Source organism: Echinops telfairi, unplaced genomic scaffold (assembly GCF_000313985.2).
Source record: "Echinops telfairi isolate 266 unplaced genomic scaffold, ASM31398v2 ScPeMD7_7467;HRSCAF=8505_1, whole genome shotgun sequence".
Taxonomy (NCBI): Eukaryota; Metazoa; Chordata; class Mammalia; order Afrosoricida; family Tenrecidae; genus Echinops; species Echinops telfairi.
In genome coordinates this window covers 14115993-14129419 of record NW_022111368.1, presented here as the reverse complement: position 1 = coordinate 14129419, position 13427 = coordinate 14115993, and the positions used below count along the sequence as shown (strand labels likewise).

General features: G+C 41.5%; 1 protein-coding gene across 1 annotated transcript in view; it reads right to left on the bottom strand.

The window, feature by feature from the left end:
- The window catches only part of SEPTIN10 (septin 10), a 53679-nt gene that overhangs the window by 10469 nt on the left and 29783 nt on the right, over positions 1-13427 (bottom strand). The window contains exons 3-8 of the mRNA XM_013005119.3: positions 12346-12466; positions 11479-11674; positions 8967-9153; positions 5013-5174; positions 2951-3047; positions 1433-1601 (exon numbers count right to left, since the gene is read on the bottom strand). Of these exons, the coding sequence (XP_012860573.2) occupies positions 1433-1601; positions 2951-3047; positions 5013-5174; positions 8967-9153; positions 11479-11674; positions 12346-12466 (932 nt within the window). The remainder of the gene's footprint in view (positions 1-1432; positions 1602-2950; positions 3048-5012; positions 5175-8966; positions 9154-11478; positions 11675-12345; positions 12467-13427) is intronic.

Here is a 13427-nt window from a genome sequence, read left to right as displayed (position 1 = left end):
CGAGCCATTTATCTCTCTGCCCTTCAGTTAAGCCCACTTGTGTTTATCGGCCAGGCTGGCACAATAAACTATCTCAGTGGTAAATACACAGTCTTTTATGTATTTCATCAGAAGTTGAAGCCTGCACTAAGAAATTAAATCAACAGATTGAGGAAAGTTAACCTCATGTATCATTAAATTTTCCCAGTTTGTTTTTGCAGCAGCAGCATCGATTTTGAAGTCTTCCCTTTCCTGTTGACTCTGAATAAGGGTTACTAGCCAGAGAAGACCGAAATGCACAGGACGAAACACGAAAGTCTTCCAACAGAGTTTAAAACCATGTCTGTCCAACATAAGGGTCCAGGCTTCCCACCAACTACCTCAAGTAACTTCAAACTGTTCTGGAATCCTAGATCAAAAATCAAACTTGATTTAGTATGTGATGGATTATTCCATGTTTTAGATTTTTTAAAAATACTTAATGGCAGAAATGTAGCACCATTAAGAAAGTAAGTTTATAATTTACCATTCAACGCACCAATCTCTGAGCAAGGTCATCAGATTCCACAAACTTAGAACTGTACTGTGATAGTATAAGATCTACTTTCTGTCCCCCTACAGGTATGTCAAAGCCATGGCTGCTAACCAAAAGGTCAGCAGTTCAAAGCCTCTAGCCACTATGTGGGGGAGCGAAAGATGCGGCAGTCAGTTGGCTTCTATAGAGATTCAAAAACACAACACACACAAGACCTCACTGCCATCAAGTCGATTCTGACTCACAGTGCCCCTACAAAGAGTACACCGCGGAGGCCCTCGGGGTAGTTTCACTCTGTCCTCCTGGATGGTTGAGTTGGAATCCACGCAATGGCTACAGGTTTAGTTTACAGGTGTACATTCATTTTGCCTTTACAAAATATTTTTGCAAAGTTTCAAGAAATCCAAAACTTTTCATCAGGATGAAGATAAATTAATACTAATTGTTCTGAGAGCACGTAAATCCCCTTGGGGTGTCTTAGAAAAACAGCCTGGCAGTCTGCTTCCAGAAGGTCACAGCTCTGGAGACCCCGGGAAGCACAGCTCCGCTTGCTCAGAACATGTGAGCGCCCATGCGTCCAATCAACCCCGCAGCACCTGGGAACGGGACTGCGCTCTAAGGAGCTTCTGCAGCAATAGTGAAATGCACTTTCCTCTGCTTCATGTAACGGAGGAAACCAAATCATGAGGTTTTCACCCTTGCAGTATGTTATCCCCTTCTCTCTCTCCCTTCAGCTAACGCAGAACCTTCCACATTCAAGACACACAACTGATGGTTACCAGTGATTACTCCAGGTCCAGATTCTGAGACCTTTCTAAGAAGCCCATTCTCCATCACCCTGAATGCACCAAAGGGTACCATTCTTTCTAACCTCTACTTTGCTGACTTGCCTGTCCAAGAGGAATACCACTGACTGACCTGGCAGGCTTGTTCTCGGTGCCCATGTCTTTAAAGCCCAGTTCCTCCAGTTTGAAACGTCTGTAAAGTTCATAGTGCCGGGTGTGTGTCTGTTCTCGCAGATCTTCCATGTTTGTACAAATGAGCATCTCCCGGAGCTTTATAAAGTCACAGTGGTTCTCATTTTCCACTAGACAGAAAGGGAGAAAATAAGTAAAACAGCAACACTGGTGTCTAACTTCCGGCACACAATAAATGAAAACACATTTGAAATAGCAAACAGCCAAATGATCTGTCTGAGGAAGAGCCATGAGTATTCGCTATGATTCTTTAACCAACGATAAAAACTCTTGCATTTTATGTGCCATATTAGAAACAAAGCTAACAGACAGGAAAGTATTAAACTGAATGGGCAATGGGAAAAAGAAAATATATTTTATTAGATATGATATTTGCAATTTCACTAGTATCTTGTTACTTTAAAGCCAGCCTATGCCTAGATAGCTCACATAGCACTTAAAAAGAGGATATCATTTCCCTAAAAATTCAGTCATCAATTTAAAACTACAGAGTACCATCTGTACATAAAGCTTTCAAATTCTTTTTATTGAATATTACATGTATATTCCTGTGTGAATAAATAAATTGAATAATCTAAAAATTAGTGGGAAACGTACATGGTCCTTCCATGTTTACGGTGATAAGACAACAAATGTGTCTCTGTGATGAGTGGTTTTAGGTATAATTACTACTTTCATATTTTTCATACATTAAAAAATTATTACTATTTTTCATAAATTACAAAACTTGTCATTTTTTAAAAGCACTTAGAAACCAGTATTGGTAGGGATAATCCATTTTCTTACTAGTTAGCATCACAGAGAACTAGTACTCAAGTATTAACTACTCACTCATAATGCTAGATAAAAGAATGAAATATCAAGTGACTTTAATTTTTTAGTTGTCTAATTTGTTTTGGAAATGGTTGCTCAGTAAAAATATGCATACATTTACAAGATGGCTTTACTTTGCCTTAAAATCCGTCTATACACCATGTTTAAAAAGTACTTTGTTGTTGTTGCATGCTGTCGAGGAGTCCTAGAAACCCTGGAGAAAAGAGCAAAATGCCCCATCCGCAGGGTCTCTAAGGTTGTCTGTGTCTGCACACGGGCAGGTCATCGGGCCGCTTCTCCCACGGAGAGGTGAGCTGGGCCCGAACTACCAATCTCTTCAGTGGCGGTGGAACACTTAACTGCTGTGTCACCAGGGCGCCTTTTAAACACTACTCTTTCCTCTCATATTATGTTCCAAGTGCCCTGCACTACTGCCCACCTGCCGAATGATAGGTGTGCAGGAAAACAAGCTGCTCTGTCTGGCCTTTACAGACTTTGGTGTAAAATAACACACAGCTCCTATGAGAACCAGTCACAATTTGAAGTAAGTGTCACTCAGGAATGCATTAAATGCCAACTTGAGAGTAGGCAGCAACATAAGTGTTTCTAAGATTCATACTAGACAGCTCCTATTCCCCTTACTTACCTTGTACAACGCCCCATGGGTACTGACGAGCTTTGACCATCTTATTGCCGACTTTGACCTCATCCATGCTTCCCACAACAGCAAATGGCAAATGTGCCTGGAAAAGAATCATATCAATCACATCCTCCAACATAACATGATATCCAGATCAGAAAGTATTATGAAAACAACAACAAAGAGAAAGCTTCAGTAGCTAATGAAATTCTTATATCAAGTGATTTCTTATGCCTATTTTAAAACCTGCTGGTGAATATGTGCTCATTTTTCTACAAGAGTCAATTTCAGACCCTGTAAAACATTCAAAATTATTTATTGAGCCCAATGTAAGGCCTCATGCTACCAGGGGTACAAAAAAGGGAACAAATTCTAGTACACATCTCCCTTAATAATATTATTGCCCTAAAAGACAAAGATAATGCTGAGAAAAATCACACCCCCACCCCCACCCAGAGCACACCCAGCTAAAGTCTTAACACACACTGCCAGTGAGTCCAAAGGCTGAGCAGAGCGGCCCCTGCGGTTTCTTCACAGGATTACAAAGCCTCATCTTTCTCCTGCGGAGTGGCTGGTGGTTTCTAACTGTGACCCACCTCAGCAACAGGGCTCCACTGAGCATACCTATAGTTGATGCGCATGCAGGTGGATGACAGGGACCTGGAGGCTCTGTGGGATAGCAATGGCTGCTCCTGGGGACTCAAACTCACCAGACACTCTTAAGGAGAACGAAGAGGCTGTCTACTCCAGGAAAGATGGACAAGCCTTGAAAATTCATATACAGGGTCTTTATGACTCGTGATGGACTGGATAGCAATGGGTTTGGGGTTTTGAATTATAGGTATATGATACTGATTCAAAAAATATGTAAGTCCCAAATTAATGCTGAAGATAGTAAATGCTTTAGAACTGTAAAGGAGCGAATGATCGCTGTGGGAAGAATGAGGGAAAGGTTGAAGAAGAAAGTACAACTCAACCTGAATCAGAAAGGTTTTACTTAGATGGCTCAAAAAGAGTGAAAAAGACACATTTAAGAGTTTGAAGAATGCTACAGAAACAGGAAGATGCAAAAGCTGGATTCCGGGGCAGCTGAAGATGGGGGAAGAAAGTCCAGTGTACTGTTTGTAATTTACTAACTGACATTATTTAGTCTTTAGCTGCTTCACTTGGAAGAATTATTCCAGGTGAGCACATGAAACAAAAGTGGATCTAAAGACAATTTACCACATAGGAATTACAATAATTTTATTTCCATTAGTCAGCTTTTTTGACACTTTGTTCAAGTACCTTTATATACAAAATGGGGATATAAAAAATCATAAAAGGAGAAATATAATGAACATTTTTGGGAATGGCATCGTCAGGTTCTTAATATAGTTTGTCTCACTTAATCTTTACAGCACTTGATATTATTAGCCTGTTCTGCAAATGAGTCAATAGTCTCAACGAGCCTAATCATGCCCACAACCAAGAGCCCCATTTAGCTGGACTCCAAAGTTCCTCATGCTGACAATAGAACCAGATATTTAAGTCCAAAGAAGAAAGTCAAACCAAGAACTTACTCATTTTCAACCCTATCAGACTCACAGTTGTGAGGATATTTCATAGGCATGTATGACACAATGGTGAGTGAGCGTGAATTCCAGATTAGAAAGCCCAACCCCTCAGATTCTAAGGATTCCCACATGGCTGAAGAAGGCAGAGTCATCGTCCTGTGGCAACGCAGGCCGGTTCCACAAAGAACCCTCAGTCTCACAAAGGCACCGCTTTACTTGGGTCACAGACGGGAGCAGGGGGTGGGGTGGGGGGTTGCGCGGGAAATAGGTTGAAAAATATATCCTTCTTCAACTTTTTCAATTCAAAACATTGACATTTTTCTACACTGGCCTTATTTATTTATTTAAATAAATATTTATTTAAATAAATAATTATTTAAAATAGTAATTGACCACCTTATTTGAGGTCTTCTTCAGAAAATACACGTGAAAATATATTAGTAGTGATGTTACTTAACACACCATCTTTGTTTTCACACGTAAGACAGAATTAACAGCCCACAGGTGCTTACATTCATTGAAGAATTGATTTTAGCAATAGTTTCATCGTCTGTCGGGAACTGGTATATCTGGACGCCATTGCTAACCAGTTCACTCATAAGCTTGATCTTAAACTTCTGTAATTCACTTTTAGAAATCGCATCTGCTTTGGCAATCACCGGTATAATGTTCACCTGTGAAGAAAAAGAAAATCTTGTAATGGATGATTTATTTTTAAACCTGTAAATGTTCACAAGTGAAGCCACCGGGTCTTTTGACACTAAAAATGTCCTCTGCCTTCCTCAGTGAGTCAGAAAAGGTGGGCTCCACTACCTATTTTTATCAGACTTCACTGGAATGCGGTCCTAGCCATTCGTTTCCGTCTTGGCTATGGTTCTCTTCACACTATACGGCAGAGCGGGGTGTTGCAACAAAGACCACACGCCCTGCAAACCCGCAAGTGTTTACTGCCGGACCTTTACTGAAGCGTGCCAAGCCCTGACCTAGAAAACCACGGGTTGGCTGTCATTCTTCCATGTCCTGTGTACAAGCAGTCTTATAATAAATGCGAGCTGTGTATTACTTTTTTTTTATTTTTTAGAACTCAGCAAAATAAAATTCCGGTTTATTGTTGTGCAACATTGCTTCACACACACGTCAAACAGGCAAAAATAAATAAATAAACAGCAATTTCATAGACAAAAAAAAAAAAAAGGAAAAAAGAAGAAACCTTTATCTTTGGCCTTGTTAACCATCTCATACAAACCAACTACTTATAGTACAGCTAAGTACATACACAAAACCAGTTACTGGAATGCTCGGAATAAGATTGTATTTTTTCTTTTTTTGGTGTTGTTTTTATTGCTTTTTTACAAGGTTTTTTTCTCCTCTGAGATTATAATGAACATGGTCACACCACAAGTAAAGTCAGAAGTAGGACAGAGAACGCTCCAAAGGCTAGTTTGGTCATCCGAGATCATTAAAAATGGCTGACCCCTAACAATATGTACAAAAATATAAAATGTAAATAAAAAATACAAATTTTCCTTTTTAAAATACTTTTAAGAAAAAAAGCAGGGCCTGGGAAGTTTTGGTTATTTTTGCCTCCCCTGTTGCAAATTCACGGTGTGGTTTTGGTGAGTGGTGGTGAGCGCGTGTCTGCAGTGGCGCAGCCCGAGGCGGGACTCTTCCGCGAAGGTGACCACGTTTAGATGCTGAGACGGGACGTGGAGGGTGACTAGGGCACGGTGGCCTTTGAGTTTTTGTTTCATTGTTTTAAGTTGACCTTCTCCTCTTGCTGTCTAGTCATCCTCGTCGGTCTTCTGCTTCTTGGTGTCCACAGCGTCATCCTCCTCATCTTCAGCTGCCCGTCTGCCTGTAGCTGCCTCAGCCTCCTCTTCTTCACCATCACCTTCCTCCTCTTCCTTCTCTTCTTCGTCTACCTCGTTATTGGCCTCCTGTTCCCCATTTTCCTCATTAGTGCTCCCGTTAGCGGGGGCTTCTCTCCCATTCTCCACCTCCTCCATCCACCACCTCCTTCTTCTCCTTTAAGTCCTTAGCGGTGATCTCGGAGGTGGTGCCCACAGCCGCGTCTGACATGGTGGGGCTCACTGGTGACCCAGTACAGCGGACGACAAAGACAGCGCGAGCTGCCAGAGTCTGTGGCGGCAGAGGTGGCTGCGGCGAGCGGAACCCGGGCACAATGCAAAGATGGCTTTTCAGAGCAGCCAGTGGGTGTGTATTACTTTTAAAAAGCAGTTTGTGTAAGGTTCATCTGCCATCTGATTTTAGTTTAGAAGCCTCACCTTTTCTTCTCTCTCCCTCCAAGTTTCTTCAGACAAAATATGTCAAATATATGCAGGAAAGCTTAATAGGCCACTTAGCACAACAAAAACTTTTAGTTCTTAATAATCAAAGTGTGTCCCTGGGTGGTGCCAATAGTGAACACACTTGGCTACAAGCCAAACGGTTGGTGGGTGGAGTCCACCCAGGAGTGCCTCAGGAGAAAGGCCTGGCAATCTACTGCTCAGAAGCCAGCCCGAGACCCAGCCCCCGAGCACAGTTCAATTGACACACGGAAGTCACTAGGAGTCCAAATCAGCTCAACCGCAATAGCAGGTGCCATGGTCTGAGTACCCCATCACCAGAGTGACCGCTCGGTAAAACTAACAAGTGGATGCAGTGTGTCCTTTGTCCTTTCAGCAGGTCCCTTCCCTCACTGCAAGGAATCCAGCTCTGTGGCCCGGGGGTCACAGGAAAGACATTTTACAAACACCAACTGAAAGTGTTCGTGAAGCAAAGGAATAATGCTCAGCATGACTTAAAGTCTTATCAGTGGCCAGCGAGGAAGCGATCTGAAGTCACACAGATCGTCCAGCGTAGGTCTAGTCGTGTGAAGGACTACAGAGCTATCTCCACAAGAGACTCGTGCCTGCACTACACTGGGATGGGGCGGGGGCTACTCTGTACTTTTCCTGTTCCTTGTTTGCTTTCAGTCACATATGTCAGGCTAACTAGTGACACGAATCAGGGGAAGGAGAGCTTATTTTTCCTCTTCTCTAATGTCCTACTGGTTGACTGTACACATTCATATTTATTAGTCTTCTATGCTCCAAAGATGATACAGAGTTTTCTAAATAATTGTGAAATCACTAGTGGAAATTGTCCCAATAATTTTAAGTAAACCATGTTCACATTCAATTACTCCAAGTACATAAACAAGGGATGTCAAGTCCATGCTTTCAGTACCAAACTTAACTATTCAATAAAGTAAGCCACGTTAACATCTTAGGACTGCCTCTACAAAAAATGTCAGCAGACTGAATGTCACACAGACACGTTCACCTACGAGTCAGCGAGGAGAACGGTAACATGTCTCAATGAAGACAACTTGTCAGCTTCCCATAAGATACGGTACTTCCTATGACAACCGCTTTTAGGAATCAAAGACAACAATTCCCAAGGAGGCCAGGGAAGCTGGAAGGAGAAGCCGGCACAGGGATCACCCATCTTTATGTATGAAAACACCTCACTGCCTGTCAGTAGATGCTGACTCATGCTGACCCCATGTGTACACAACAGGCCGGCATAGGGTTTTTAAGCCTGTGACCTTTCAAACACAGATCGCCAGTCCTTTCTTCCTGGGTGCTTCTGGGCGAGTTCAGACTGCCAACCTTTCCATTAGTACTGTCAATCAAGATCTGTCTATCTGCCAGGTGGCTGGGAGATAACAGCCAGCAGTCTCAACAACATGAATCTTTTACCCCTACATAATATATATCTAATCATGTCATTGACGAACATCTTCCTGTTACCTAGAAACCTAAATCTCATTAAATGGGTCATGGCACGTCTATGTAACATTCCTTTCTAGTGTTTACTGTAGAAAGTAAAAGACATGACTTTCTAAATAAGAGTTGACTGACTGCAGCAGAAGAGAGTGGTGACAATCTTTAGCTAAACGCATGTAAGACACTCATGATCTGTTACTGATACAAGAAAATGCTTTGCAGTCCAGGAAGGCTGGGAAGAAACTCAGCATGGAGTCGGTGGCACATGGGTTTCTCGGCTGGTCCAAAGCTGAGCACTGAACAAGCGCTCATTATCCCTTTGACTCATTTTCAAAAACCTACTTTTATCAACAGCAATCACTCCTGGCTAACTCATCTCAAAGATGAGCCATGACTGGCTACATAGTTCAATAACTAAAACATCAAGATGCAAATATTCAGAATCAGGACATGCCTATTAGTAGTAAAACCTGTACAAGTAAAATTGCATCTCATCTTCCAAACAACTTCTCTGGAAAATAAGCTAATTCCAAATGTGTTCAAATGCACAGAGAAAATGCACAAATTCCAAATGTGTTTAAATGCAGAGAAAAAATATACACACTGCAATATATACATGCACATACCTTTAAAGAAATATTAAAAGTTCAAAATAAATATTAACTCATGATGAGCTCATTTCTTTCCCAAACCCACCTTACTGTCAAGGATCTTCATGGTTAAGAGGTCGAGTGTCTTCAGCGAGTGGCCAGTTGGTGAGATGAAGTAAAGGCACACGTGGATGCGAGAGTCATGGTAGTTAAAGAGACTACGCTTAATCTTCAGCTCCTCTTGGAGATAGGCCTCAAACTGAGCATCTATGTAGTTGACTATTGGTTGATAGCTGAAAAATTCCAAAATTAAATGTAACATATTCATGCAACTTTATCCAGTTCAAAGTCTGAATTTTCACTAATAAACAGTTAACAGCTATGCTCAACACTCAACCTTAACGAGATAACATCCAGAGCCTGCATGTCTACAGATATTACTTCACACTCATCAGAACTTGAGGGGGTGTAGCTCAATGGTGGAGCATTCGACTGCAAAATGATCAGAACTGCTGGCATTGTCAGCTGGGTCACAGACATGGTATCCTGACTCACGCCCACATCCATCTACACCCGGGTCTCTTCGGACAAAGCGCTCTATGAGCCAGACTACTGAATGAGGCTAGAGGTCAAATTGGTAACCAAATAAGTATACAGCATATTATGAAGCTCAATTTAGAAAGGTACTTATGTCACACATGTGCTTGAGACAATTGATATATGGATTGTTATAAGAGACACGAGCATCCCCAATAAAACAATTTATAATAGAAAAAAAGGTACTCATGTCATATTCCATGACGTTTTCCCCTGAGGTCAGATTCCTAAGGCATGTAATACCTAGCACAGTTAAGGAGAATGGCGCATGTCAACCGTCAGTCTCCAAAAGCCATACTGCCATGGTTTTAGCTGTGCTTAGTCATAATATGCAAAGGAAAGGTGCCATAAACCCTATGTCTGTGTCATTTCTCCTCTGGGGACACATCTTCCTCTGGCTTTCTAATCCTTTAAGATCCAAGTCAAATCACGGGTACAAGCAGAGAACTGTGCTAATATGGTTTCTAAACCTTGCACTTCATTCTGATATGCTAAATCACTACCTATGCAACCTTTCTCGGCACAACCGCTCTCACTACCCAACTCTAGGATCCCAAGTAACAAGAACAGCAAACAGCTCTGATGTCAAATTCCACGAACACTGCTGTAATTACTATTGAGCCCCCAAACAGAGGACACCATTCCAATGGTGTGGAATTTGAATTCTTAGTTAAAGTTGGATGACCCTTCCAGTCCTTGAGTAACAACCGGTAAGCAATTTGAGAGCAGAGACAAAATCTTACAAAATAATGGGTCTGTGGAACATTGTAACGAGGATGGTCCACAGGGCATATTGCCAAGTGAATGAAGGTATTCAGACAAATACTGTATGATCTCTCATTAAGACACAGATAAATATCAACTCAAATTCACTCACTGCCATCGAGTCGATTCCGACTCCCAGCAACCCTCCAGGACACGGGAGATTGCCCTGTGGGTTTCTGTGACTAACTAGTTCTGGGAGTACAAAGTCTTATCCTCTCCTGATGAGGGCCCGCTGTTTTCAAACTGCTGATCCAATGGTAACCACTACACCACCAGGGCCCTGCAGGTAAACGAAGTGATACAACGTTCACTGGTGGTTACAGTGCGTAAGGGGGGTTGGCACAGTATAGGCTTTGGAACATAGAGAATTGTAGAGCAAAATGTAAATTGCTAAAAAAAAAAAGGCCAGACTTATTGAACCAGTAGAGCCAGTAGAGCAAAATGTAAATTCCTAAAAAAGGCCAGACTTATTGAGCCAGTAGTGGTACTCTGAGCTTGGACTGCAAACCACTGCCCGAGATTTCCCTTTCATCAAATGACAGACTGACAGGAATGCAGTGACACACACTAGCACCCCGAGACTGTGCTCCTTACTTCTTTCACAAGGTCGACAAAACTCACTTTTCATATTCGAATTAGAACACAAATGGGTTGAAGTAGCTGCCCTCTAATGTAAGAAACATAGTTATTTGTGCAAAATAATTTTGTTCCTAACTACTCAAGAATAAGGAATAATTATTTATAATAAATCATGCATACATTCAATCAAGAAAAACAAAGGTATTGCTTTGCCCCAATCGATTTCCCCTTCTCAGAGCTTATATTTGATACAGAATGTATCATCAGTCTCACATCAATACCAAAGATGAAACAATGACATAGGTTAAATATAAATAAAAATCTCATTATCAACCTTCTCCCCCAATGCTTAATGGAACTATTTTGGTTAGAATTTTAAAAATCGTGTACCATATATATTTGTTCACGATGTTTACCCTTCTTTGTCTGATTTTAACTCAATGTGTTAAGGTCTTGCATGAAAATTAGTCCAGCTGGGAAGAAAAAACTGTTTTCTAATCAGAACCTGAACATTTGCTATTTTTACAAAGAGAAATCCTAGGAGGAAAGGTATGGATTACCATAGTAGAAAAGCCAAACACATCCCAGGGAGCAAGAAAGCCGGTTTCCTGGTATAATAAAAACTCAGTTTATTTTTAAAAAAAAAAAAAAAAGGGCAAACAAAACAAAGCACAAACCTCTCCTCTTTATTTATTTGGTCACCAAATCCCACTGTATTCACGATGGTCAACTTCAATTGAACATTACTTTCCTGGAGTTCATATGTTTGAGCCTTGAGTCTAACATTCGGATAAAAATGTGAGGATTCCTGGTCTTCAAAATTGGTATTAAATAATGTGTCAATCAGTGTAGATTTTCCAATTCCAGTTTCCCCTGAATAAAACACAGATATATCTTTACAGGTACAATTTCTGGCTGAGAATAAATGTCACTCTTAAACACCCCAGAGATATGTAGGTTCGGACCACTGAAATAAAGCCACTATTACAATAAAGCAGGTCACATAAGTATTTGGGTTTCCTGGTACATATAAGTTAGGTTTAATACTACATTGTAACATTGTAATCTATTAAGTGTGCAACAGCATTATTTAAAAGCTTTAAATATTTTGAGAATGACAAAATATGACATAGATACATGAGGTGAACACGCTGCTGTAAAAGTGGGGCAGTAAGATTTGCTCAGCACAGGAGTGTTAGAAATCTTCAATTTGTAAAAAACTCATTCTCGGTGAAACACAATAAAGCGCAGCACGCCTGCAGGCATGTCAAGGGTCGCAGTATTTCAAAGACCGGCTGTCTACCAAGTAAAGACTAGTCACTAGTGACTAGGCTAGTCACAAGCGAGGGCAGAGTGAATCTGTGTGTGTGCTATGGCACTCAGAGCTCGCAAGCCAGCACTGAAATGTTTCCAAACAAGCAAACAGAAATGTTTAAAGGGCAGAAATACCTTGGGGTCATGATCTCACAACTGAGAAGCAGCACCGGCCTGCTTATGACAAGAGTGGAGTGGCAAGAAGACATATGGGAGAGTCTGGCACTTACCCACACAGAGGATATTAAAACAGAAGCCTTGCTGAATGGATCTGTTGACCAGCTGATCAGGCAGACTTTCAAAGCCAACATGGCCAGACATAGTTAAGGAACGAATGTTGTCTTTTGTTTGCTGAAGGAAAACAAAAACAGCAGCCATAACAATCTCTCGTTAAAGCAGGAAATAGGTGCGTTTGAGACGATGAAGGCAATTTATCAAAGAAACAAATGATTTTACAATCACTGTCTTCCCCCATAAGTAAATGTGTGATGCACCAACTATGTATACCAATTGTGTGTCTGGACACCAAAATGTGTGCTCCTTATTTCTAAGAGTGTAGCACTACTTTTGTAAAAACATATCCAAGTGAAGTAGAGCACACACACACACACAATGGGCCAAATAAAATCATTACAGATTTTGATCATGTAATTTCTAGTAAGTTGGAGAATATTTACATTGAAATGTAAAGTAAAAACACATGCAATACAAACTATCCATGGAGTGTCATCTCCCAGTAGTAGAAGTAGTAACCTGGCTGCTTAACAATATGAGCAACTCTTCCTAGTGCCACCGCGGGCCGCCAGGCAGTGGAGGAACAAGCTCAGTGAGAGCAGGAGACCCTGTGAGGTGACGAGCATGTTTACCCACCGTTTTCCCTGAGCCTCCTTCTCTGCCACTGCAGCACAAGAAAAAGGAGAAGACAATTACGAGATTGGGGTGAGATCAACTAGAATTTGAGAAAGGAAATTCCAGAAAGGAGGGAGTCCGGGATTTGCAAGCATACACCCCTCCACACTTGCCTGCGGAATTGCACATGTAAGAGACAGAATAGGAAAAGCCCAGGAAAATGGATATGGGAAATAGAAAGGAGGTGAGATCTTGAACGCTCAGTTTTGTAAATTAAAGGGCTTAGGCAAGTACCACCAATTTTCCATTGAGAATCAGGGTGAGCCTCGTTTTAGGAGAAAGGGCAATATCCCTGGACTGAGGAATGCTCGCTTGTGCTGAACGCACAACTAAAACACACCTGCACTGAGAAAGCCTCACCCAGCAGCACCCCATGGTTGATGGGGCAGTGGAACTGCCTGCT